The 26,704-nt window shown below is 37.3% G+C and overlaps 1 protein-coding gene across 8 annotated transcripts in view; it reads left to right on the top strand.

The window, feature by feature from the left end:
• The window catches only part of LOC308340832 (TLC domain-containing protein 4-like), a 112,851-nt gene extending 97,586 nt beyond the window's left edge, over nt 1-15,265 (top strand). For 5 of the 8 annotated variants that reach the window (XM_080800241.1, XM_080800239.1, XM_080800238.1 and 2 more), the window contains exon 7: nt 3,122-6,819. In XM_080800241.1, coding sequence (XP_080656367.1) covers nt 3,122-3,440 — 319 coding nt within the window. In that variant the 3' untranslated portion in view covers nt 3,441-6,819. Of the gene's footprint in view, nt 1-3,121; nt 6,820-10,691; nt 11,158-14,732 lie in introns of those variants that run through there. The other 3 variants (XM_080800244.1, XM_080800242.1, XM_080800243.1) reach the window with 2 other exon arrangements.
• The last annotated feature ends 11,439 nt before the right edge of the window (nt 15,266-26,704 follow it).

Here is a 26,704-nt window from a genome sequence, read left to right as displayed (position 1 = left end):
ATGGAGAAGCCACTGGTGACCAATTTCTTTTGTAGGAGAATGTGATTGTATTGTACTGGATTGTGAAGTGTAGCAAGAATGTTTGTGAATATACTGTTGGCTTCTCTTTCAGAAAGCATGATAGGGAAGATGAGCAGAGGAGAGACTTTTGGATTAGGAAGAATTGAGCACATTGATGAGAGAGACAAAAGAATCCATCTAGATGGAACAAGAAGAAGGAGATCTTACATTAGTAGGGTACATTTGTCACAATTCATGAACAAATACCGGTACATTATTATTAACCAAAGTCTGTACTGTATTCAGAATTCCTAAGTTTTATCTATTCTGTACCAGGACCCCCTCCAGGATACCACATTACATTTAGTTATATCTCCTTAGACTCCTTTGTTGTGACAGTTTCTCAGACTTCTGTTGTTTTTTGAGGTGTTTTTGAGTACTGGTCAGGTGTTTTGTGGAATATTTCTCATTTTGGATTTGTCTGATGTTTTTCCTCATGATTAGACTCGGGTTATGGGGTTTTGGGAAGAAGACTACAGAAGTAAAGTGCCATTCTCATGACAGCATGTTAGGCCTCCCTGCTATAAACACGACTTAATGCTGGATGTCTTCCTTGTTCACCTGGCTGAAGGGGGTTTGTCAGATTTCTCAATTTATTCTGCATAGGATATTTATCTTTTCTCTTCCAATCACTCATTCCTTCATTCATTTATAATACTATGGATTCATGGATATCTATTTATACTTCAGGTGGTTTTAATCTAGTACTATATTATTTATTTATTTTTTGTTCAAAATGTTACAGCTTTTACCATTGAACTCTTTCAGTTGGTTTCTTTGTGCCTTTGGTAGAACCTCATCATTTTGATTTTTGAGTACTTCCTTACTTTCTGACTGTAAAAAATATGCTGGATTCTTATTGTATATTCTCTGTTCCAGCCCTAGAATCAGCCATGTCTCAAGGAGCCCTGGCTCCTTTTATTGGAGAATGGTATTAGAAACCAAGATCTAGGCCCTGGGTGTGCTCATTACTATGGGGCGTCATTGTTTCTATGTTCTTCCAGGTGACAACTTGGAAGTATACTAACCTGTGTATACATAGCTAGCTATAATTATTTTTACTACATCTGTATTTATATTAAGCTAAATGAGGTCATACTGATGTTTTCAACTCTAATCCAGTAGCATATGGATCAGTCTAGACTTTTCCACTCACTTGTCTGTAACTTTCCACTCTAGCAGTGAGACACTTGGTCCCACTTCACCATCAAACAGATGTACTTATTTGCTAAATCCCAATATATATGTATAATGTTTCAGAAGTTTCTTTTGTCACAGTCTAGATTCTATCCTGGCACCCCCAGCCTCCTAAGTGACATTTTAAAATTTGTACGTACTCTTCATGCTGTTCTGTGGATTTTGACAAATGCATAACATCATATACTCACCAATACAGTATTATACAGAATTGTTTCACCACCCTAAATTACCTCTTATGCTTCACTTACTTCACTCTCTTCCTCTCTCCCTGAACCTCTGGCAACTACTGACCTGTTTTTTTGTCTTTTTAGTTTTGCTTTTTCTGAAATGTTATATAAATGGAATCATACTGGGAGTAGCATTTTCAGACCGGTTCCTTTCATTTAGTAATATGCATTTAAGAGTCATCCATGTGGTTATGTAAATTGGTAGTTTATCCTTTTTATTGCTGAATGGCATTCTGTTATGTGGATATACCACAATTTGCTTATCCAGTTTTCTTATCTTGAGAGAGACCAGGGGAGAGCAGAGGGAGAGTGAAAGGGAGAAGCAGACTCCCAGCTGAGCAGAGAGCCTGACGTGAGGTTCGATCCCAGGACCCTGAAATCATGACCTGAGCTGAAGGCAGATGCTTAACCCACTGAGCCACCCACGTGCCCCCTCCATTCACCTATTGAATAACATCTTGGTTGTTTGCTTGTTTCCAGTTTTTTGCAATTATAAATAAACTTGGTGTAAACATTTGTGTGTAATTTTTTGTGTGGACTTAATTTTCAAATCAGTTGGAAAAATACCTAGGAGAGTAATTGCTGGATTATGTGCTATAAACATGTTTAGTGTTATAACTGCCATATTGTTTTCCAAAGTGGTTTTACCATTTTATTCTTGCTAGCAAGGCTTTAAAATTCCTGTTGTTCCATATCCTTGCTAGCAATTGGTATTGCCAGAATTTTGGATTTTAATCATTTTTATAGGTATGTAGTAGTATCTCATAGTTTCAATTTACAGTCTTCTAATGACATGATGCTGAACACCTTATATTCTTATTTTCCTTTTGTATATCTTATTTGATGAGGTGTTTAAGGTATTTTGCCCATGTTTGAATTGGGTTGTTGCCTTATTGTTGAGTTTTAAGACTTCTTTTTATATTTTGGATACAAGTACTTTATGCTATATGTATTTTGTAAATATTTTCTCCTAGTGCATCGATGTCTTTTTATTCTGTTTTAACAGTGCCTTTCACAGAGCAAGTTTTTAATTTTACTAAGAGTATTTTTAGTAACAATATGTTTTTCTGTGATTTTGCTTTTGGTGTTATATCTAAAGTACAATCACCAAACCCAAGATCATACAGATTTTCCCCTATGTTTTCTTCTAGAAATTTCATAGTTTTTCATTTTATGTTTAAGGCTGTGGCTCCTTTTGAGTTAATTTTTGTGTAAAATGTGATGTCTCTGCCTACGTTTATTTTTCTGCATATGAATATCCAATTGTTCCAGTTGTTTGTTGGAAAAAGTATTCCTTCTCCATTAAATTACCTTTATACTGTAGTCAAAAATCAGTTGAGTAAATTTGTGTAGGTCTATTTCTGGGCTAACACTGTTGATCTATTTGTTCTTTTACCCATGCTATGCTGTCTTGAATACTGTAGCTTTATATAGTAAGTCAGTCTTGAAGTGGGTAGTACAAGTCTGCCAACTTTCTTCCTTTTCAGAATTGTGTTGGCTATTCTAGGCCCTTTGCCTCTCTATATAAATCTTAAGAGGATGTTCACTGAATTTTAAAAACTAAAAACTAAAATTAAAAAAGTTAATCTTTGGAGATGCAGAGTAAATGTGATGCTTTTAAAAATTTTTTCCAGGTGGTTCTTTGAAGCTCTGAAGTATCCTAAATTTTCCAAGGCTAACGTCATCAATGGAATACTTATGACAGTGGTGTTCTTCATCGTACGGATTGTCCCAATACCTCCTTTTTATAGTTACATATATTCCTTGTTAGGAACAGAAGCCTACATAAGGCTTGGATTTTTAATCCAATGTTCCTGGATCTCTACTTGTGTTGTTTTGGATGTGATGAATGTCATGTGGATGATCAAAATTACAAAGGGTTGCATCAAAGTCATCTCTCTCATCAGACAAGAGAAAGCCAAAACTAGTCTGCAGAATGGAAAACTTGACTAAAGGTGGGCTACTGATAAGCATACTTTGTTACTATCCACATTATATCTACTGATAGGATGAATTCTTGGCATGTTCTAGTACTTCTTATTAATTATATTTGTTAACGAGGGTTTCAGTGCTCTTTTTTTTAATCTTTAGAAAAGAGAAACTAAAACTTAGTTTTTATTCCAAGATTTCTTTTCTGATTTTCTTCTGCATTGTAAGCATGGATAAAATCTTAAAGATTTAAATAAAAAATTATACATATAATGGTGAATCTTTTCAGAAATCTGTTAACCTGCATTGGTATTTTTCTCTGTGAAAAGACAACTATGCTTATTGGGTGCACTTGTTTTTATGTCATCAATTTTGCTGAAAGATGGGAACTGCTTTTATATGTGTAAATAGCTCTCAACATTTTGTTGTACTGCACTCATTTCCTACTGTGGCTGTCAATACCCGTTTAGGGCTTAATTTCTAAATTGTTGAAATGTTTTCTTTGGCTGTTAGAAATGATGTATTTTTTGTTTAGATATGCTGTTGTTTATGAATGATGAAGTATTTTGCTTACTTTGGGAATATTAGTTCAGTCATGGAAATACTTCTTTAATTTTTAGGTTTTTCAGATGTCACTTTATTATTTCTATTTTTAACATTTTATCAAAGTACTGCTTTTTAAATTCGTAGTAAGTCTTAAGACAGATCTTAACAGAGCTCCTTAAGAGACAGATTCCTCTTCTAAAAATGCATGTTATGTATGACTATTTAGGCTAATAGGAGGAATCATTAAGAAAAAAGCTTTAACACTGCTGTCTCTGTTTCCCTTGCATTTTTTCTGTGGAAAAATATATTATTTCTACTTGTAAAACCTCCCCTAAGTTCAGAACCCAACATCATCAGTACCAAAGTGTTATCCAATGTATATTTGTCATGTTCCTAACATGACATAGGCCTCTTCTTAAGGAGACCAAAACTCCAAAAAGTCAGTATTCACATTTTTACTCACAGTTTACATCCATGCTTGCTTAACCAGCATTTTGAGTGCTTTGAATTTCTGTCTTTCCTAAAGAACAGGAAAAAAATAGATAATTTAATCCAATTATTCCGATAATTAATATCCTTGTCTCATGTGATGATCAATGGCTGGTGACTCTGGTTTTTTGGTTTTGGGGTTTTTTTTGTGTGTGTATGTGTAAGTATATGTTTGATTTTTCTTTGATTCTTACAACCCAAATATAGAATTATATAGTTAGCTGTTACTGCCTTTATTTATTTTTCTCAAGTACTTGATTTTAATGATTGTTCTTACCTAAGAAAGAAAGAAATTTAATCAGTGATGGCTGCTTGAGTTTAATTGAACCCAAACCAAAAGATCTAATCCACTCAGTTTCTCAGCTGACAGGAGAATGATTCACTTTCACTGTCCATGTTATGATGGTGAAGGGAGGCGGGTTGGATAGATCAGACTTTGATTTGATTTGATTTGATCTGGCTGTCTAATGCAGAGAGAGCCTGATAAGTTTTAGAACATTTAAAGAAGGTAATTGAAATCTCAGTCATTAACTCAGTGAGAAAATCAGATTGATTGGTTTATAGTAGGTACACTTATTTTTGAAAGACTTAATTAAAGTAATGTAAAGTATAGGTATTTGTTTTTAAAGCTACTAATATTACATTGATAATTTGTTACCAAATTTAGTACCTTTGCCATCATAGGCACTTAAGTGAGTATTGGTTGTTTAGGGGGTTAGGAAAGCACATGGTTTTATCTTGCTCTTTTCTTGCTCTTTTGCAAGAAAACTGGATTTTTAAAAGGAAAACATTTATATTAGAAAACTATTTTGGAAATTCCTTTAAAAAGAAGCAAAACTTGGAATAAGTATTTTTGACTCTTGGGATATTTCTATAGTTTCTGAACACAGATTTTAAACCCACCATCAAAATGAAGACAATATAAAGCAATATATTGCAATGTATCGTAATATAAAACTCATCAGTGAGTTTCCATATAGCAGTTTCAGTTTTTATAGTTGCTATTTCATGCTTAAAACTTTATTTTTACTTTCATTGATATAGCACTTTTCATTAGTATAGTTGCTCACAAAACAAGTGTTTAAAATATCAGTGTTTTGAACTAAAGTTCATTATTCCCCTTAGTCAGCAATTCTTATCTTATGCTGACTGCATCACAGCTAATTCAACATCCACATTCAATATCCAAAAGTAGAAGCTACTTATTTCCTTGTACAACACGCATGAAATGGAAAAGACACTATAAACTGCCATACTACTTTAGGTCAGATCTTTATAGGAGCTATACTTCACTGTTCTGTGATTGTATCCACCTACCTAAGATACAAGGAGTTAAAGACAGAACATGTCATTTATTAAACGATGAATTTTTCATTTATTAAATGACAAACTTTTGCTAGACATTTTACATATTAAGTATTTTGACTACACAGATTAATTTAAATGATTCTATTAGGCATTCTGAATTTAACAACTATTAAAATATTTATAGCAAATAAAAGCAAATTGGTATAAATTTTTAAGCAGCTCTATTTTTATAGAAAAAGATTAGTGACAACCTATAACTATAAAGATGTTCTTTGAATGGGTAGTAGTCTAAAAAATAACAATTCTTACAAAATTTTGAAAGTGAATGAAAATCAACTAAAATAGCATGCAAGATCATAGATTCTGCATCTGATATTTTGTTTGGGAGAATTTAAAAATTAGGAGCTTGAATTTGTAGAATTTACATTCTTGTCTCTGAAATTTTTCTAGTGAGTATTGTTTGCATTTATTTAAAATTCAAAATGGAGTCATATATGAGTGCAAAGAAATTAACTCCTGCATAAGTTGTGTCTTGATACCTTACAGTTGGTTAAGACGCAATTTTTATTCCAGCTGTTTAGTTTTGTTGTTTCATGGTTAGTGCTATGTTTAGAGAAATAATAATGTCTTCACCATTCCTGAAGGTGACTGATATACCATGGATGCCCCAGTACGATTGTAAAGGTCTTAAAAACTGCCTCGTTTATAGGTGTTTGAATCAAATTCTTTTCTAAATTTTAATCTGTTTGACTCAACTTTTTGCTGAAGTGTCAGTTTTTAGATTGTACACTTTCTGTGAGGTGCATTGGGTGTTTGGAGAACAGTTCTTCATGGACGTGAAGGGCCACTTTTATGGTTGGTTACACCATTTGTCATCATGCGTTAGAAACAGTCTTGTGGAGATATCAAGGGGAAAGTGTTGTCATACTCATATTTGTTCTCTTTCATTTTTAAGGGAAATAAACATGTCCCGAAAGGCACTATTAAAATAAATGTTTGAATAAATTTCAGTTTCTAGGTTACTCTTAACTCCAGTATGGAAATAAACATACAAATTGGCTTTCAGTGTTTGAGTCTGTCACTTGAAAATTGAGAAATCCATGTCATTGTTGGCCTCATCAGTTTTACTTCATGGAACACTATGTGTTTGTGTGTCTTGGGTTCCAGAAGAAGCAAACTCCTACAATTTTGTCAGAAATGTGGCACAGTGTTTCTCCATGGGTACTATCCAGTATAGCAGCGAGACCCCCTCCTGTGTCTAGAGACCTTGGGCACACACACAAACCACCCAGCCTTAACCACAGCTTGGTTGACCACAGGCACACTAAAGCTCCTGCAAAGGATTTCTCACAAGAAGTACATGGGGTATGTGTGAGAACAGTGAGAAGCCAGCAGCACATGGAGTTGGAGACGCCACGACTGATTTTCCCTTAAAAGGCATGATGCCCCTCCCTCACCTAGAAGTTTTTCTCTGAATCCTTCCAGTCCTTCTAACTTGTCCTCCTAACACCCTTAAGATTTTACCAGCACCTCCATCCCTTATGTCAGCACCTTTCAAGATCTTCTTTTGAGGCTTCCCCATACCCACAAGCTTTCTGGTCTATTGTGGCAAACTTCAGAGTTTTCAAGTATGTTCTTCCATGGGGCGGCGGGGGGCGGTGGGGGGAGGAAGCATTGCAGTAAGTTTAAGTAGAGTTCAGCAAACCATAATTGCTAAGAGGCTATCGGAAGCTATTTAGTATTTAATAATACTTGTTATGAGATGAAACAAGGCTAATAAGGTTCTGGTTTTATTGAGAAATATCTGTAGTCTTTTTCTTAAACTGGCTTAGCAGTAAGAGCTTTATATGTTTCCCCGAGGGATTCATTGTAGGCCTGTAAATTATCTAAATGTTCTTTCTTAGACCCCATGGCAGCAGGACGAATGGACGTAGCTCTGTTACAAGGCTGTTAGGAGGAGGGGCTTCTGGTCTGTGTCACCATTCCTGAGTCCTGCTCTTTAATTGAGCTGGTTTAGTTATGGTCATGTTTCTTTTAACTTACCAGCAAGTGGATTACTCAGCACGTTTTACGAATGCAACACCCAAGGACTTGAGCCCTATCCCTTTCTAGCCCAGACCTCAAACTGCCCCTACTAACCTTGGTAGTAAATTGTACCTTTATTTGAAGATATTTTGGATAGCAATGGAGAACTGAAGGCTAGCTGCTAAAGATTGGTTTGTTTGCATTGAAAATGTTTACACTGGCTCCCTTGTTGGTTACACCATAAACCATTTGTTTGCATTGAAAATGTCTACAGCAAACTAGACAGTTTTGGTATCAGGCCCTATATTTAAGACCAAAAACAATGAGAACTATTTCTAAATCTTAAAGATATAATACCTCTGGCTGAAAACTCGTTAATCATCATCTGTATATTCTTTTTCTTTCTGTCTTTACATAATTCTGTAATTAAGTGTGCATTAGATATTTGCTACTTCTTGGTTAATGAAGCCTAAAATATAACTGTAAATAAAATATGCTATATATTTTTCTGTTTCTTGCTTGGTTTGCTTCGATTATAATTATGTCTGCTTTTTACGTAAGGAATTTTTGCATAGATAATACTCTGTTACTAACTTGTAACTAGGATGCATTATGAGGTTTTTTGGGTAATTATTAGAATTTGTAATAACTTTTAGACATAGATTTCATTTGAAAAAGCTGCTTGAAAATTGCAGCAAGTGTGATAGCTCTAGTGATATACACATTTTTTTCTGGGAATATACAACCTTACTATTTAATTGTTATAAAGATTTTGGAAGTCTTTCAAAATACATTTAACATTTTGAGAACACATCTCCTAATTTATTTCTGTAAGGCTGAATGAAGAACTTTGTCTTATTTACAAAATGTGAGACTTGGTAATTTATAAATCAGTGTTACTCAGATTTATCAGCAATTAAAATAGCAATTTAGTATTCTTTGTCTCTGGTTGTGTTTAATTTGAATGGGATTAATGAATATCTCTAGGTAATTCCCTCAAAATTTAAAAATGTCTGTATTCTTTGTTTGTATGTGTGTCAGTTTAAAGTATATGCAAGTTCTAAGCAATAATCTGCATGTTCTACAAGGTTGGCATTCCTTTGTCCTGACATTTTATTTAATATTAATCTTAAGAATATGTATAAAATCAGTCCTAGATATATAAATCATCCCTCCTCCCAATGAAAATCTTGAGATTTTCCTGTGTTAGAACACTAATGTGGTACAAAGCTTTGTATTTTGTGAAAAAAAATTAATAAAATCACAATCATTTAGTGCAAAAGTTTGAGTCTGCAAAGTGTACACTATAACCACAATTAATGAATAGATGATAAAAATTACTTTCCTCAAGTCATCTCTCCTAGCTCTTGAATCCAAAAGCTAATATTTATTCTTCAAGATGTTTATAGAGTTTGTTTACCCTCTTTCCTCCCTTTCCTCCCTGGGGTCCCTGCCATATAACAAACCAGGAGGCATAGCAAACACTGTAGTCGTGCTTGTTGATGGGAGGGATGGTGCTATCTAATCAATAGGCTCTTTTAGATTAAGTAAAACTTTGCAGTTATGTTTTTAATCTGCTTCCCCATGTCCTTTAGACCTCTCATGTGGTCTTGAATGTTTTTTGCCTAATGTCTTGGCTGGAATTCTTCCCTTCTTAAATTGTCCATGGTCTTCATCTCGCATCTTGGTCCGAGAATATCCAGCAGATCGGAAGCAGAGAGCTAATTGCCTAGAATACTGAAGTGATTTGGCCTTTAGAGAGCGTATCATGAGTCATGCTTCAGAACATGCCTAAAATGTTGTGTCAAGACTGGCAAAGGAACAGCTGAATTTCAAAATTAAAATAGCAGCCACAGCTGTTCGTGGAGAGAGGCCACAGGTAAAATTACAAGGATTCAGAACCCCTCTAAGCAAGTGTAAATGGGCGCTCTCTCTCACACCTCAGGCTGTCTCAAAGATGAGCCACCCTTTATTTCCTAGTCTTTACCAAAGTTAAGTGATTTCATTCTTTCCCTGTTGATGATCCTTAAACATGTACAAAATAAGCAAGTTGGCAGATTTGCAATTTTCCCCATTCTAGTAACTGATCATCTGTTCCTAGATGCTTCTCACAAGTTGGACTCTTCAAATAAGGCCTATGTACACATCTGCTTGAGTAGCTCATTATTGCTTATGGCACAGTGCTCCTAGGCTTGGAGCTTGACTCTCCATTGGCTAAAAAGCCTCTTCCTCTTTTCATCTACCTCCAGCTAAATTCCACCACATCTAGTCTTGTCATCTCAACAAATCATTGATTACACCATTCGAGAAATTACCTAGCAGAACTTTCCAAGAAGGGACTCATAGGGAGAAATGAAGGGCAATATGGATGATGGGCTGCATTTCTATGGATAAAGTTCAAGGATAGATAGATATTTGGGATGACACAGAAAAGAAAAGATAAAACACAGTAAGAAAAGAATAAAAATCACAGAGAAAAAAAACAAAATGTTATGTATGTAAACATTGCATTTTGGGTGACATGAACTTACCAAAAATAATGTAATGAAATTCCTGTACACATTACAAGAATTTATTAAAATAAAATGTAAACATTCATTATATATGCCTTTTTTCCTTCACTTTTTGTTTAAATTCCAGTTAGTTAACATGCAGTGCAATACTGGTTTCTGGTTAGAATTTCGTGATTCATCACTTATATACAACACCCAGGGCTCATCACAAGTGATGAGCTTAATCCCCATCACATTTATCCCATCCCACCCCACCTCCCCTCCAGTAACCATTTGTTTTGTTTCTTAAATGCCACATTTGAGTGAAATCGTATGGTACTTGTCTTTATATATGTATGTGTATGTATGCGGGTAATGGTATGTGACTGTATCTGTCATTTGTCTCTCTTGGCAGTGTTTCACCCAGTGCTGACAGATGCCTCCATACAGAGGCAGGAATGAGGGGGCGCCCCCACGGAGCAGTGATTCTAGTGGGCAGCTTGAGTCTCTGGAAGACCCCAAGTCTTGGTCTGTTATAGTTTAAAAAACAAAAACAAAAACAACAAAACCCAGCTATGCCCAACAGTTAAGTTTTGTGGAATAATCTGTGTTGTCAGGCTCATCATAAGAGGTCTTAGCAGATGAAATGAGCAGTTTTAAAAGTATGCTGTGGGGATGCCTGGGTGGCTCAGTCGTTAAATGTCTGCCTTCGGCTCGGCTCACGTCGTGAGCCCAGGGGTCTGGGATGGGGTCTGGGATGGAGTCCGGAATCCGCATCAGGCTCCTTGCTCAATCTGCTGTTCCCCCTGCTTGTGCTCTCTCTCAAATAAAAGTTTTAAAAAATCCTTAAAAAATAGATAAAAGTATTCTGTGCTGTGGACAAAAAGGATGAATGAATGGATGTGGCACAAGAGGGTAGGATTTTGTTTGAATTGTAAATCAGAAAAGAGCAATTTGCAGAGAGTGAAGTGGCCAAGAGTCCAAGGTACCTGTGAAGAAGTATCTTAATCTCTGTGAGTCTTAGTTTTGTTATCTCCAACATTCCTTCCAACTCTTCCAACCTATGAGGAAGAGCTTTAACTTGAAATACAGCAATTAGAATGGAGCAAGTGTAGCTTTAAGGCTTAGTAATATGATTGGACTGGCATCTGAGGAAGATTCTCAGTGTCAGATGAATGGGAGTACGGAAATAGGCTAGGGATGGAGAAATTGGCCAGGCAACTGCAAAGTGGTTAAAAAGTGATGTGTGGCCTTGGACAAGGAGGAAAAACAAAAGGGCCAGATCTGCTAAATATTACAAAGGGAGAACCAGGAGGATTTAAAAAACAGAATGTAACTCACGAATAAGACTGTGGAACTGAGAGGTGACAGATGCCACTAGATGTGATGTCAGAATATGGGGAGCCGAGGACTCAGTGTGAGGTTAGAGAATGGTGGTAGCTCTTAAGGGGATGCTTTGGACAAGAGGAAAGAGGGAAGTCAGGGTTTCAGGCATTCTATACATGAGGAAAGGTTAAAGTACAGTAGTTAGGAAAGCAGAGTGGAGCCTGTGGTCGACTTTTAAAATAATGGCCATGTGAGGAATTCATTCTTGGGGAAAGGAAAAGTCTCTCTCAAAGTGCCTCCTGGTTGTAGCTCCTGTCGGTTTTTCTCATTTCTGAACCATGATCTTGCCTTGACCCCTTGCATCTGTGTATTCCAGGTTCCTGTCATTGACCCATGATTTCCCCACAGCCCTTTCAGGTCTGCTCTCTGTCCTCATAACTCAGTGCTGCCCATGGTGTCAGCCCAGCCTTTTCTATATGTGCTGCCGAAGCGAGCACAACCCAGCCTTTTCTAGTCAGAGATCTCGGGTAAGGTCTAGAGATGATGCCCAGAGAAGGGCATCTGAGGAGTCTGCCTGCAGGTCTACTAGTTGGAGACTGCTGCAGACGGAGAAAGCTGCAGCCTTGCATCGGGGGTGGGTGGTGGTGGTTTGACTGCCGAGGTGAGGTGGTCATTGGATGGTGGGGGTTGGGGGGGGACAAAGTTCAAAGCAGGGAGCAGAAGCCTGTATAACCTGGAGCAGGTATAGCCAGGCTGCACTGGATGTGTTAGGTCTCCAGTTTCTGTGTCTGAATTGCTAGAAAGGTGACATGGAGAAGAACTCTAAAACGTTCCTTCTTCAACTGCCATACAGTCTCCCAATTGGTCTTTCCCACTACATAGTCTCTCCCTGCCCATCTGTCACACACGCTACTGCCTGACTCATTTTCAAACACATCCTAAATGTGTCACAGCCCCGCTCAGAATTTATGAATATTCTGAATAGAATACTCTACTCCCAAGTCTAAACTCCATCAACCAGATTTAAAGTTCTCAGTGATTTTACCCCATCCTATCCATCCAACATTCAGCAGGTGGATGCTGCATCCAAGCTGCATGCCCTTATACTTGCTACACCTCAAGCCTGGAGGCCCTTGCCTTTCACAGATCTGTCACCTACTTTATCCTCAAGACACATATTAAGAGAATTGATTCTTCTCCACTTAAAACAAAACAAAAAACACATTCAGGTAGAGTTGAGAAGAATATTAAATCATGTTAATTTATATACATATATAAATTAATGTAATATAATAATATAAATAAATATATTTTATATATATATATATATTTCTAAAGATTTTATTATGTGAGAGAGCAGGGGGAGGGGCAGAGGAAGAGGGAAAAGCAGATTCCATGTTGAGTGTGGAGCCCGATGGAGGGCTCGAATCTCATGACCCTGAGATCATGACTTGAGCTAAAATCAAGAGTCAGATGCTTAACCAACTGAGCCATCTGGGCGCCCCAAATCATGTTAATATTTATTAAGCACTGGCTAGATTGCCAAGTGAGTTCCTGGAACAACCAGGATAAATAAATTCATTCTTGACTGAGCCTAGATCCCAGACCTTTGTGTCCTGGAGAAGCTTCTGTGGCCATAGCCAAACTGTTACGTTTTCACTCACAAAAATTAGTATAGCCACCTCCACTGGCTGGGGCAAGTAGTGGGAGCTCAGCCCTCCTCAGGCTTCTGCACAGACTTTGTTATTTTGAGTAACATGGTGGAAAGACTTCATCTGGGAATCTGAAAACCTTGATTCCAGTTCCAGCTCACCACCTACTAGTGATTAGTTTAGGGAAGTGTTTTCATCTTCTTGGCATTTGTTTTTTTTTTCGCCTGTAAGGTGAGGAGTGCAACTGAGTGAAGTTGAAGGCCCCTTTTCTTTCAAGTTATCATTCTATGATAAGAGTAATTAGAATCAAGTTGGGGTATAGCCGGGGTTATGGCAGGCCAGGAGCAGCAATCCTGTCAGGCAGCAATTCTAGAATATTGGTTTCAGTTGCATACAATTTTAGAGGTGGCTTAAATTCTAACTTTGATTGTGACTATGTGCCCTTGAGTAAGGCCCCTTGCCGTGAGAGGAGATGGTATCACTTGCAATCGATGAACCTAGCCAAAAGAGTCTGAGTGTAATATTTGCTGAGTGCTTCAAGTTTCTTTGGGGAAAGAGATAAAGTTTTAATGATGTACTTTCCCATTATACTTGAAGCCAAGTTCATTTTTTAAATACTCTTCCTAGTGTTAACCTTTGAAAGATATAAACATCTTGATCATGGTATCCAAAAATGGAACCCATTTTCTTTATTTCCCACAAGAAAATATAATCAGAAAGGAAAGGGGATGACTAATGAAAATGTAAACAGTAAGTTATTTATTCCTTTTTCACCAAAACAAAACCTCTGAATCCTCCAATTATCTTGAGAAGCCAGTCTACCACTAATGGGTCAATTACCTTGGTTGACTCAATACTGGGTAATCAGACTTGCCATAAGAGTTCTGTGTTCTTAGTGACTTTAAACATGGCCTGCTAGGGTTATTTGGTGGTCTCTGTGCAAAGTCAAGGCCAGGATGAACTGGGATGGGGAAACTATTCTGACAACATTTGTTGTCTGTGACTTGGTTGGGTGATACACTTAGTTGTTTCCTGTAACCTCACTGGTCTTTGGCTGACTGATAAAGGAATTATCTAGAGTAAAGATCCACTCCAGTTTTTACAGTCAGTAGATGGACTCTCTAAGACACCCTGTCATGAAGAAAAGTAATGAAATAAGTAAATCTGCATTGCTCTAGGGGAAAATGTGAATGATTCCTTAGCATTCTAATTAGTAAAAATAAACACGAATTGGGATTTACGTTCTAAAGAATAGAGTAAGAAAATGGATGTGCCAATATATTAATTTTGTTCTTTACAAGTGACTAAACTAAAAACTTCTGTAACTTCGGGCCATTCTTTTTAGAAAGGCATCTAAGTGTGAAGCCATAAAAAAATCTACTCCCCACTGTCCATCCCTTTCAGGACACTAGCTTCAACTGTTAAATATCCTTACTCCAGATCTAACCAAATGCCTACATTTTGTATGTTCAACTCAGGCTCCAGAAACCTGCTGGAAAATCATTCAACTCTGTAACTGGAGCCACCACAAATTCATGGAATCAGTCATTCACTTTAAAAACATTGATGCTTTAGGTACCAGGTACCATGCAAGCAGACGGTATAAATGGTGAACAAAACTGTCAAGTCCTTCCCCACAGGGAGCTGGAAGGGAGAGGTAAGAAGCAGGAAAGCATATATATGTCAAATGACTCTGTGGGTGTGTCTTTCCTATTTGATCCCAGATCTAGCATAGTGTTTCACATCTAGTAAATCACATAATCAGAAAACATCGAGTCAGCACTTATTTTGTGCCAGGCCCTATTTTAGGCTCTGGAGGACATCAGTGAACAAGGTAGACAAGAAAGGTTTTGCTCTCTAGAACTTACATTCTAGCCGCTGGAGAACAACAGTAAACAAGCCAGACAGAAATGAAATGAAACGAAAAGAAAAGAAGGAAAGAAAAGAAAGAAAGAAAGAAAGAAAGGGAGGGAGGGAGGAAGAGAGAGAGAGGAAGGAAGGAAAGGGAAGGAAAGGAAGGAAGAAAGGAAAAAAAATATACAAGGTAATTTCAGGTAATAATGAGTGCTAGGAAAGAAATAAAAGACAGTGGGGATTGGAAGGCATTTTAGAAAGGCCAGTTTGTGGAGATGACCCTTGCACTAAGACCAGGAGGAACCTGCAAGCGTTGTAATAAGCCTGCTAGGCAGGGGCAATAGCAGGTGCAAAGTCCCTGAGGTGGAGGTACTTTGGTGTGTTTCACATAAAGGAAGCCACTGTGACTGGAGTATGGTTAGTAAGAGGAGGAGAGAGAGATGATGTGGTCAGAGAGGTAAGCAAGCACAGTTCTTACTGGGTTGGTAGGCCGTTGTAAGGTCTTGGCTTCTCATCATGCTTAGAATAAGCATTTCAGATTTTAAGCAGTCCAGGGGAAAAATGATGTGGGCTTATGTGCAGGCTCTCAAACATTTTTTAGCACAATACCCAAGAAGGCACATATTTTATGTGGTGACTCAGTACATAAACACATATGCATAACCAAAAACTTCATGAGACAATCCCCTTAACCGTGAGTGATGCACTCAGAGATTGCTATTCGATTTCACCATAAAACAAGAAATCCTGGCTGTCACCCACTAAACTGACTTCATAACTTATCAATGGGTTGCAACTCACAGTTTTTGTAAAATGCTGGTTCAGACTAAAGTGCTGACAGTAGAGATGGAGAGAAATGAACAGATTCAGGGTATATTTTAGAAGTAGAGTTGACAGTGGTTATTGATGGACTCAGGAGGAGGTAAGGAAAAAAGCCTGATAAACAATGATTTTCTATGATTTTGGCTTGAGAAAAGGAGAGGATGGTCTTACATCCTGAGGTGGGGAAGACCAAGGAAGGAATATTTTTAAGAGAGGGGTGCAGGGGAAATCAAGAAATCTTTAAACACTTTGAATAATTCCAATTACACATGTTCATGAGCATATAGAATATTTGTAATATTAATTGCTTACAGTACAAGCCAACAAAAAATCTTTTTTGTAGACTCTTAAAAATACTTAAAAAATGTTAATTTTATTTTCACCATAGAAGCAAAACCTGCTTACTAAAATAAAAGAGAAAGAAATGGGATCCATGATCTAGCCACATAAAAATGACCATGATTAATTTTTTAAAATGTTTCCTTAGTGTAACTTTTTCAATGCATTTTTTTGTCATCACCTAAGCTTTTATACAGATAATCATTTGGGATTGGAATTAAGTTAAGCAGTTTAGAACTAATCAGTGGATTTGGAGACAATGAGGTTCATGGTAATTGATGTTCAATGATTAGCTTTATTTCTACAATAATAAGGTGATTTTAATGGGAAACCCAGTGATTTAGTCCACTGTTTCTCAAACTTTAAATACCCACATACATGATTACATCATATTTTTCAATCAGTCTTGTATATGTGCCCAGATTGGGATGTTTATACTCTATATACCCTCCAACATCCATCTCCATACCTACTGAGAACCCTGTATACAGGATTAAAATTTTTTTTCTAAATATAAAATAATAACTAAACATGCTTGTCCAAATTACATGTATCATTTTTTGGGCTCCTTCACTCTTCATTCTGATGCATCCCTTTAAAAGCTATAAACTTTGAAACCTACTTCCTGACCCCATTCCTTGATGACCAGTGATTTCATCAGGCCTAGTTGGCCTTAACATACAACAAAGCTTAAACCACAGTTCTAATGACTATTAGATGCTGTGTCTATAGTAATCTTAAATCCACAAAAATACTTTCTCTTTATATCAATGCTTATTAGTTCCTCTGTTGAAGCATTGTCTTAGGCTTTATGTAAACAAATATGAGGAAGAACATGGTCCTTACCCTCAAGGAGTTTATAATCCAATCTCATCATCAAACAACTTTTAAAAAATAGACTTTGAACAGCTTAAATTTACTGAAATATTGTGAAGATAGTACTGTGCCCATGTACCCCAAACCCAATTTCCCCTTTTATTATCATTTATGTTAGTATGGTACATAGTTTTACAGTCAGTTTCAATCATACCATTTACAGAATTTTGTATTTTCCTCTTTTCACTTTACAGTATATCATCAGTATTGTTTCCACTTAAAATGAATGCTAGTGGCAGCCAGGTACTCTAGATACTACCTGTGCCAGCCAACTCATTTATCAGATGAGGTTAAGACCAGCGTATCAAGTAAAACCACAGCTGCAGGCACCCATCCCCAAGTCCATGAGTGTAACATGGCTGCTTCTCACCTACTGGGGAGATGTAAGGATGTAGGTAATAGTCCTTTATGAATTCATTTAACCAACCAATAGTTCCTGAATGCCCAGGGACTGGGCTGGTACAGACACAGAAATATTACTCGTCACTCTCTATTCTCCAGGAATTTGCGTTATAAATGGTTTTTGAGTTGAATTCACAGAATCCAAGCACATTCAATTTCTGCTTTCCTTCAGTGAGCGGGAAGAGCAAAATGTACTGGGGAATGGGGAACTGAACATAGTTTCAGAGGTTTTTTTGTGGTAGGCTGATAATGGCCCTCCAAAGATGTCTATGCTCTAATCCCTGTAATCTGTGAATGTTACTTTACATAGCAAAAGGAATTTTGCAGATGTGACTAAGGATCTTGATTATACAGGATTATGCAGATGGATCCAATGTAATCATAAGAGTTCTTAAGTTACAGATGGTCCCTGACTCACAGTGGTTCAACTTACAATTTTTCAACCTTACAATGGTGTGAAAGCAATATGCATTCAGTAGAAACTGTGCTTTGAATTCTGAATTTTGATCTTTTCCCAGGCTAGTGACGTGCAGTATGATACTCTCTTGTGATGCTGGGCAATGGTAGACCCAGCTCCCAGTCAGCCATGTGATCATGAGGGTAAACAACCGATACACTTAAAACCATTTTGTACCCATTCGGCCATTCTATTTCTCACTTTCAGTACAGTATTCAATACATGAGATATTCACCACTTTATTACGAAATAGGCTTTGTGTGAGATTATTTTACTCAACTGTAGACTAATGATGGTGTTCTGAGCACTTTCAGGGTAGGCCAGGCTGAGATATGATATGCAATAGGTTAGGGTATATTAAGTGCATTTCTTACTTATATTATTTTCAATTTATGATGGGCTTATGAGGACATAACCTCATCATAAATTGAGGAGAAGGCAGGGGATGTGACCAGAGGCACAGATGGTAGGAATGGGATTACCAGTCGGAGGCTGTGAGATGAAGAACATGGGCAGCCCCTAGAAGCTGGAAGAAGCAAGGAATAGTCTCTCCTAGAACCTCCAGAGGGAATGCAGCCTTGCCAGTGCTTTGATTTTAGCTCCTTAAGACACATTCTGGCCTTCCCAACTCCAGAACTGTAACAGAATAAATTCGTGTTGGTTTCAGCCACCAGATTTGTGGTAATTTGTTATAGCAGCAATAGAAACTAACACAGTTGATCAGCTGACTACTTTTTATGAAAAGAAAAATTATTAGTAAGAAAGATATTGTAGGATTATAGAATGTTAGCCTCTGAGGTTCAACTCCGCTCTATCTAATCCAATAGCTTCACTTTTTTAGAGGAAAATGATGAAAAGGAAAGTATCTGATAAACTTTTCCTTATTCAAACTGATTATATTGCTTTGACTTTGAAACCATATATGTAGCAGCATGATTCATAATAGCCCAAACTGGAAACAACCCAAATGTCATCAATACTAGAATGGAAACCCATTCCCCATCTATTCACACAATGGAATACTACACAGCAATGAAAATGTATGAACTACAATTATAAGGAATAAGATGGGTGAATCCTGTGAACTCATGTTATTGTTGAGTGAAAGAAGACAGATATTTAGAGTTAATGCCATATAATTCCATTTACATACATTTCAAAACAAGTCAAAACTAATCTATGATGTTAACAGTTACCTTGGAGAGGGATGGGGCCTGGGTAAAGGGGAGGGGGCAGGATGGAAGCTTCTGGGATTCTGGCAATGTTCTGTCTCTTGATCTCAGTGCTGGTAACATGGGTGAATTCATTTGGTAAAACTGATGTGGTTTGTACAAACTTCTGGGTGCTATACATCAAAACAAATTTACTTAAGATAAAACCATATGAATGTGTGCTCCCAATGATTGTTTTAACAGTAGCTTAATATAAAGAATATGAGCTTTTAGAAGGAAAATAATGAGGAAAATCCCTTGCTGGACCCTTTTTGGATTCATTGCCCTCAAAGGGAAGAAACAACCCTCTCTGGCTTTAGAATATTGGATTTAAAAGGTTGTTCTAAAACATTTTAAACACCTTATGCTGTACTTTTTAACCTCTCCTTCCCTCTCCCCTCAGAACATATTATTTTCAAGCTGGTGTTTAAAAATATTATTTAATTTTAGGGAAGGAAAGTCTTTAATAAGTTAATGATAAATAACTTGATAAATAAATACCAAGTAACTTGATAAATAAATAACCAATTGCCTAATTATGGCTCTGTGGAAGAATGAGGCTTTCTGGTGTGTTTGGAATTTTATCTATTCGGGGCCCCCTTTACAGACAGACTGTTGGTGGAAAGTTAAGGCTGGAGTTTGACTAATGAGACCATTCGCATGAAATATTGAGGTAAGGTATCTGTACAAGTCTGGTGGGTTCATTTACAGAATGCTGAGCAATATAAATTTAAATACTAAACAATCTATTAATTAAATGGTTTAAATAACATTTAAATAATAAATTTCCTACAGATTCAGTGAAAAAAAAAAAACAATTTCCTATAACAAATATTATTTCTATGGTGTGTGGTCCTCACATAATTTTTATTTCCTGGAAATAAACAAAAACATAGTAGTTAATAGTTGAGTATCTTGGGGAACTTCTTGCTCTTCAGCAAACATTGAGGAGAAGTGCAATTAAATTTAAATAAATCTTTACCCCAGCAGGCTAGTGCTCTCTGTTTATTGTGTTCTTGAGGTCATTGGAATGTGAGCACTTCCAACATTGTCTTATCTTTGGTCAGGAGGATGATCGCCAGCATAGCACTTAGAATTCTCAAAGTACTTATATCAACAGGACTACTCCAGCACAAGGTTCATTATCAAATGTCATTGTGACCTCTAGCATTTCTTAAATTTTACCAAAGCCTGAAAACAATCTTGAAGGGTGCTTATAATTTTACTTCACAATGTTAAGGGAGCCAAAATTACAAAGTGAATATTGACTTAATACAGTTTATTTTTGGAAACTTATTTCCTACCAAAATAAAATGAATGAAAGTTGGTGCCCAATGCCAGGGGAGAATATTAACAACAATAGCACCTTAAAAACATAAACCAAAGGGAAATAATATGAAAAAACTGCAATGATGATCTGAATAGCTAAGAAAGAGAGAATACTGATGCCCTTATTTTTTTAGGTCCAAGTTGGCAGCATATGTCAAATTAAGTAATAGAAAAAGATGATTTCATCCATAATAGCATTTTTGTTAAAAAAATTAGTTGGGAGAAATTTTGTGACAATAATATGAGATATTAGAGAACAAATGGAATAAAAAGAGCATATCATGGACTACATAACACTTATGAATTTGAATTAAAAATATTTTCCTTATTATCTCCTCGTGTTTAAAGATCTCGAATACTCATTTATTGATAATCTAGCATAAGAGCTTTCAAAATAAGATAAGATGGCCTGCCTTCCTTCTTTCTGTTCTTTGCCTCCTTCAAGTATGAGTGAGATTTAGTACTAGACTTAGTGCTTCTCATTGTGTTTACAAAGAATCAAGAGCTTTTTTCAAATGCAGATTCTCATTCAGTAGGTGGTTGGTTTGTGCAGGGTTGATCTTGGGGTTGACTGGAATTCCTGTTTCTAATAAGCGTCTAGGTGATGCCAATACTGTTGTACCTTGAACCTCACTTTGAGGAGCAAGGACTGGAAAAACAGCCCATCCTCAAAAAGTCCATAGTGTAACCCCAGAAACAAATAATGCATTATATGTCAATTAATTGAATTTAAATTAAAAAAAAACCCCTCCATTCTATAGTTACAGCCACTTCCATTCTCCACTGTAGTTCAAAAAGTCTCAACTTATTTTTTGATTATGTGTACAACCCAGATGTCAACAGAAAGCTTCTCTTCCCTCTCATGATCCAGATAAAATTAGAACAAAATATATCACTAATTCTGTAGCCTCTGAAAACCCAAAGACTCTTCCACGATTTATGGAATGAACTCAGAGGCGAAACTTGGCCCTTCTCCAGTTTCCACAAACAATCCATCTGAACAAAAATGTCTGTAGACTTTACCTAGATGGGAGAAAACGGAACAGGAGTTGACATAACACAAGCACAAAGACTCCGAAAGGAGCTGTGGGCTCCTGCTTCTGCAGGATGAGTCCATCATCTGAGTTTTCTAACCGTATAAGGTGCTGTGTCCAACCTGTACTACACACTATAAATGTTCCCCATGAGCTCGTGCTTCCTAAGTAAGGCAGGGAGCTGGTATTTGAGCTACATATGACCACACACCTATGTAGAATTCTTCTTTAAAACAAGCAAACCAAACTTCCTTCAGTCTAGATAGATCCAGGAGAATCTGGGGGTGAGTATACATGTTTAATATGTAATAAATTAAATAATATTTAAAAAAGCAATGAAATGATAAAAAGCAGTGCTTAATTAGTTGGTAAATGCTGGCCGTTTATCAACGTACATCAGGTGTTCATGTGACTTCCTATCATTCTTAAAGTCACACAATCACATAAGTAATGGTACATATGTATTTAGTATTTTACTTAGATATAGAATAAAATACTGCCAATGCTGTCCAATCAAAGACCACCAGAAACATACTTGTGAGTGGACAAATTGGGTTTAGTACTCATGGCAAAAAGGAAAAATGCATACCATGGGGAACTGTAGGGTGTCTCCACATTATAGGATTTGGGTTTGTGTTAAGTGATTTGGGGAGAGTTGTAGGAAGTGGAGTTGTACCTAGAATTGGATGTTGTCAAGAGACAGGTAATTCTATGATTGGGTATCTTAATGAATCTAACCTAAAAGGAGAGAAGACTAGGTGGAAGATAGGCTATCACTGGCAAAGATGCCCCAGTCACTCATACCCGGCAGATTAGAAGGATGTTTAGTTAATTTCTGTGGCTTGCACAACGTTTATGTTATGACTGTGTGCAGACGTTGACGATGGAGTGGACTTTCTTTTTATTGTCCTGACCCTTCATGGTCACAGAGCAGCCTTGTCTGATGCTGGTTCTTTGGAATTGTTGATGCTCAACAGGAGAGCCCCAGGGCCTACCTGATAGTACCAGGCAAATTCCTGGAGGTTGAGAGGTGCTTTTCTCTCTCTCAATACATTTTAGAAGAAAAATATCATCACCCCCCCTTTTTTTTTCCTCAGAGTAGTATCACATGGAGATGGTAAAGTGACAGATTGGATGGAATTATCTAGATGAAGCACAAAAATCATAAAAAATGGAATATTTATGTGTTAGGCAGAAAGAACAAAACTTGTGTGACTGGTGTGACCTTCACAAATTTACAAATGTGATCACATGTTTTGTTTAATAAATTGAGTCCATGCTAGGAAGCAGTTTCCATACTTTTCTTCCTCAGTAATTTCTAATAATGGCAGGTACAGATTCAACCCAAGAGTGGGGACCTTTGTGGGTCTGTCCTCTTTCAGGCTTCAAGTGGAGAGAGCACTTGAATCGGATGAATCTACTGCCTTTGAGTCCACAGGGTACCACCATTGAAGACTGGTCCTACAGTTTGACAGATGCTGTTGGGATGCCCTCACTGTGTATGACAGAGGACAGTAGTATCATAGACTGGGTATTAGGGGTATAGCTACTTTTTCTGCTTGTTTTTCAGCTTATCTGTGTCTCTCTGCAGGGCTACAGTTCCCAGAGGTCGGTGGGGCAGCCAGAGTTGCCAGCAAGCCAGAGAGATGCCTGTCTGTGAAGTAATAGCTCAGACCTATGACCCAAGAAGAGCGTTCAGTGCCCAGGGTAGTGTCGCAAGACACCAGTCCTTTCTTCTTTTCTTTTTCTCTTTTTTTCTAAGGGAAGAAATGTGGGCTTTTGCATCTAGTAGCTTTACTTTAATTTCCACTATAGTAACATACGAGCTGTGTATTCTTAGACAACTTACTTAGTCTATCTGAGCCTTTTCCCATCTGCTAAAACTAGGAGTAATAAGGGCCTTGTGCTTTCTGCTTCCTTTGTACATGGCATCTTCCTCCACCTAGCAAGACTCACCTGTTCCTCTCCTTTCCACTTAGTGGGAATTCTACCCTCCTTGAAGACCAAGTTCTAGTCACTGTTCCCTCAGTGGCTCCAACCTACTGTGATCTCTACTCCTTTTGAACTATGTATAGTAAATAGATACTCAAAGTACTACTCAATTAGCACTCATGAGTCATTTCCTTTTAGAACATTATTCTCAAGGAGAAAGAAAAGAGCCAAGAAGTACGCTTAGAATAAACTGTTTTGTTTATTTTTTTTTTCACCAGTTTTCTGGTTCAGGCCTCCTGTTTCTGCATTCTTGATCTTCCAGCAGCAAAACAGATTTCCCTGGTACTTCTTAGATATTCCACTGTGGGTTCTCTCTTTATCTGGTTATAGTTTGGAAATGGAGGAGGGGAAAAAGGCAAAATGCTATTGGACATTGCTTCTCTACCAGGGGTGTGAGCTTTCTAACTTTCCTGGCATTTCCCTCACCTCCCACTAGACCAGGAGAGTTACAAGTTTTCCCCTGAATGACTGAGATCAGCTCCATCATTGCTGCCAAATGACAAAACGTTAGACAAATTTCTCACCAGTGGTTGGAACCATCTGGCTAACATAGGACCCCAGCTAAACTTCAATCTTTTTACCCCTGCTGGTCTCCAGCAAAAACTTTCTCCGAAACATTCCTGACACTGCAACCAGTGCTATTTTCGTGGTCCCAACTCTTTGACCAGGCTCTGCAGTGATTTAAATGGTCATTCAGGAGTTCTACCTCCATTTCAAAGCCAATCGCCAGGCTGCAAACAGCTTGTTCACTCTGGCTCTGCATCTGGCCCTACTTCACTTCTGTCTGGGATTGTGTTAAACCATTAGCTTGTAACAGTATTTAGTTATTATTAAAATTTTTTTCTACCTCTTGACCCCCTTCACCCTTTTCTCTTACCTCCTTTCCCCCCACCTCTGGCAATCACCAATCTGTACTCTATATCTCTGTACTTGTTTTAGCTATTTTTTTTTTCAGATTCCACATATAAAAAGGATCATATAGTATTTTTCTTTCTCTGTCTGACTTACTCCACTTAGGATGATAAGTTCCATCCATATTGTCCATCCATATTGTCACAAACAGCAAGATTTCATTCTTTTTTAGGGCTGAATAATATTTCATTGTGTGTGAATATATACCACAATTTCTGCATCTGCTTGTTCATCAGTGGACCATTAGGTTGTTTCCATATCTAGGCTATTGTAAATAATGCTGATTACATGGGGGTGCATACATCTTTTCAATTTGGTGCTTTTCTTCAGATAAATACCCAGAAGTGGAATTACTGGATTATATGATAGATAGTTCTATTTTTAGCTTTTTAAGACACCTCCATACTGTTTTTCATAGTGGCTGCACCAATCTTCAGTCCCGCCAACAGCACACAAGGGTTTCCTTTTCTCCACATCTTTGCCAACAACTGTTATTTCTTGTCTTTCTGGTAATAGCTATTCTAACAAGTATGAAGCGATATTTCATTGTGGTTTTGACTTGCATTTCCCTGATGATTTGTAATGTTGAACATTTTTTCATGTACTTGCTGGTCATCATGTCTTCTCTGGAAAATGTATTCAGATATTCTGCCAGTTTTTAAAAACTGGACTGAATTTTTTTGGTATTATTTGTGATTTCTTTATGTATTTTGGATATTAGCCCCTTATCAAATATATAATTTATAAAAATTTTATTCATTTAATAGGTTGTCTTTTCATTTTGTTGATGGTTTCCTTTGCTGTACGGAGCTTTTTAATTTGATGTAGTCCCACTTGTTTATTTTTGCTATTGTTGCTTTTGCTTTTGGTGTCAGTTTCAAAAAAAAAAAATCATTGCCAAGATCTATGTCAAGGAGTTTACTGCCTATGTTTTCTTCTAGGAGTTTTATTGTTTCAGGTCTTAAGTTCAAGTCTTTAATCCATTTTGAGTTGATTTTTTGTGTGTGGTGTAAGATAGTGGTCCGGTTTCATTCTGTTGCATGTGGCCTGTCCACTTCTCCTAACACCATTTATTGAAAAGACTATCCTCTCCCCATTATATATTCTTGGCTTCTTCATCATAAATTAATTGAGCATATATACGTGGGTTTATTTCTAAGCTCCTTATTCTGTTCTATTGAATAATGTGTCTGTTTTTTATGCCAGTATGATACTGTTTTAATTGCTATAGCTTTGTAATATAGTTTGAAATTAGGGAGCATGATGTCTCCAACTTCGTTCTTTCCCAAGATTGTTTTGGCTATTCAGGGTCATCTTTTCCTTTTCCTTTTCTTTTCTTTTTCCTTCCTTCCTTCCTTCCTTCCTTCCTTCCTAAGAAAGGGAGAAAGAGGGAGTAGGGAGGGGTAGAGGGAGAGAGGTTTTTTTTTAAGATTTTGTTTATTTATTTGAGAGAGAGAATTAGCAGTGGGGAGAGGCAGAGGGCAAGAGAGAGGCAGAGAGAGAGAGAGAGAGAGAGAGAGAAGCAGACTCCCTCTGAGTAGGAAGCCTGATTCCTGGCTCTATCCTAGGAGATCATAATATGAGCTGAAGGCAGACACTTGACTAACTGAGGCACCCAGGCCCCCCCCCCCGCCCCCCAGAGAGAGAATCTTAAACAGGCTCCATGCCCAGCATAGAGACTGACATGGGGCTTGAACTCACAACCCTGAGTTCACGACCTGAGCCGAAATCCAGAGTGCCCCTAGGGCACCCAGGTGCCCTATACAAATTCTATACAAATTTTAAGATTATTCTATTTCTGTGAAAAACACCCCTGGAATTATGACAGGATTGCACTGAATATGTAGATTGCTTTGATTAGTATGGACATTTTAATAATATTCATTCTTCTAATCCATGAGCAAGGAATATCTTTCCATTCTTTGTGCCTTCTTCAGTTTCTTTCATTAATGTCTTGTGGTTTCCAATAACCTCCTTGGTTAAATTTGTTCCTGGTATTTTATTATTTTTGATACAACTGCAAATGGGATTGTTTTCTTTTTCTTTTATAGATTTTATTTATTTATTTGATAGAGAGAGACACAGTGAGAGAGGGGAATACAAGCAGGGGTAATGGGACAGGGAGAAGCAGGCTTCCTGCTGAACAGGGAGCTGGATGTGGGGCTCGATCCCCAGACCCTGGGATCATGACCTGAGCCAAAGGCAGACGCTTAACGACTGAG

This window comes from Martes martes, assembly GCF_963455335.1.
Source record: "Martes martes genome assembly, chromosome: 4".
NCBI classification, from domain to species: domain Eukaryota; kingdom Metazoa; phylum Chordata; class Mammalia; order Carnivora; family Mustelidae; genus Martes; species Martes martes.
This window is presented reverse-complemented; position numbering and strand designations above follow the sequence as displayed.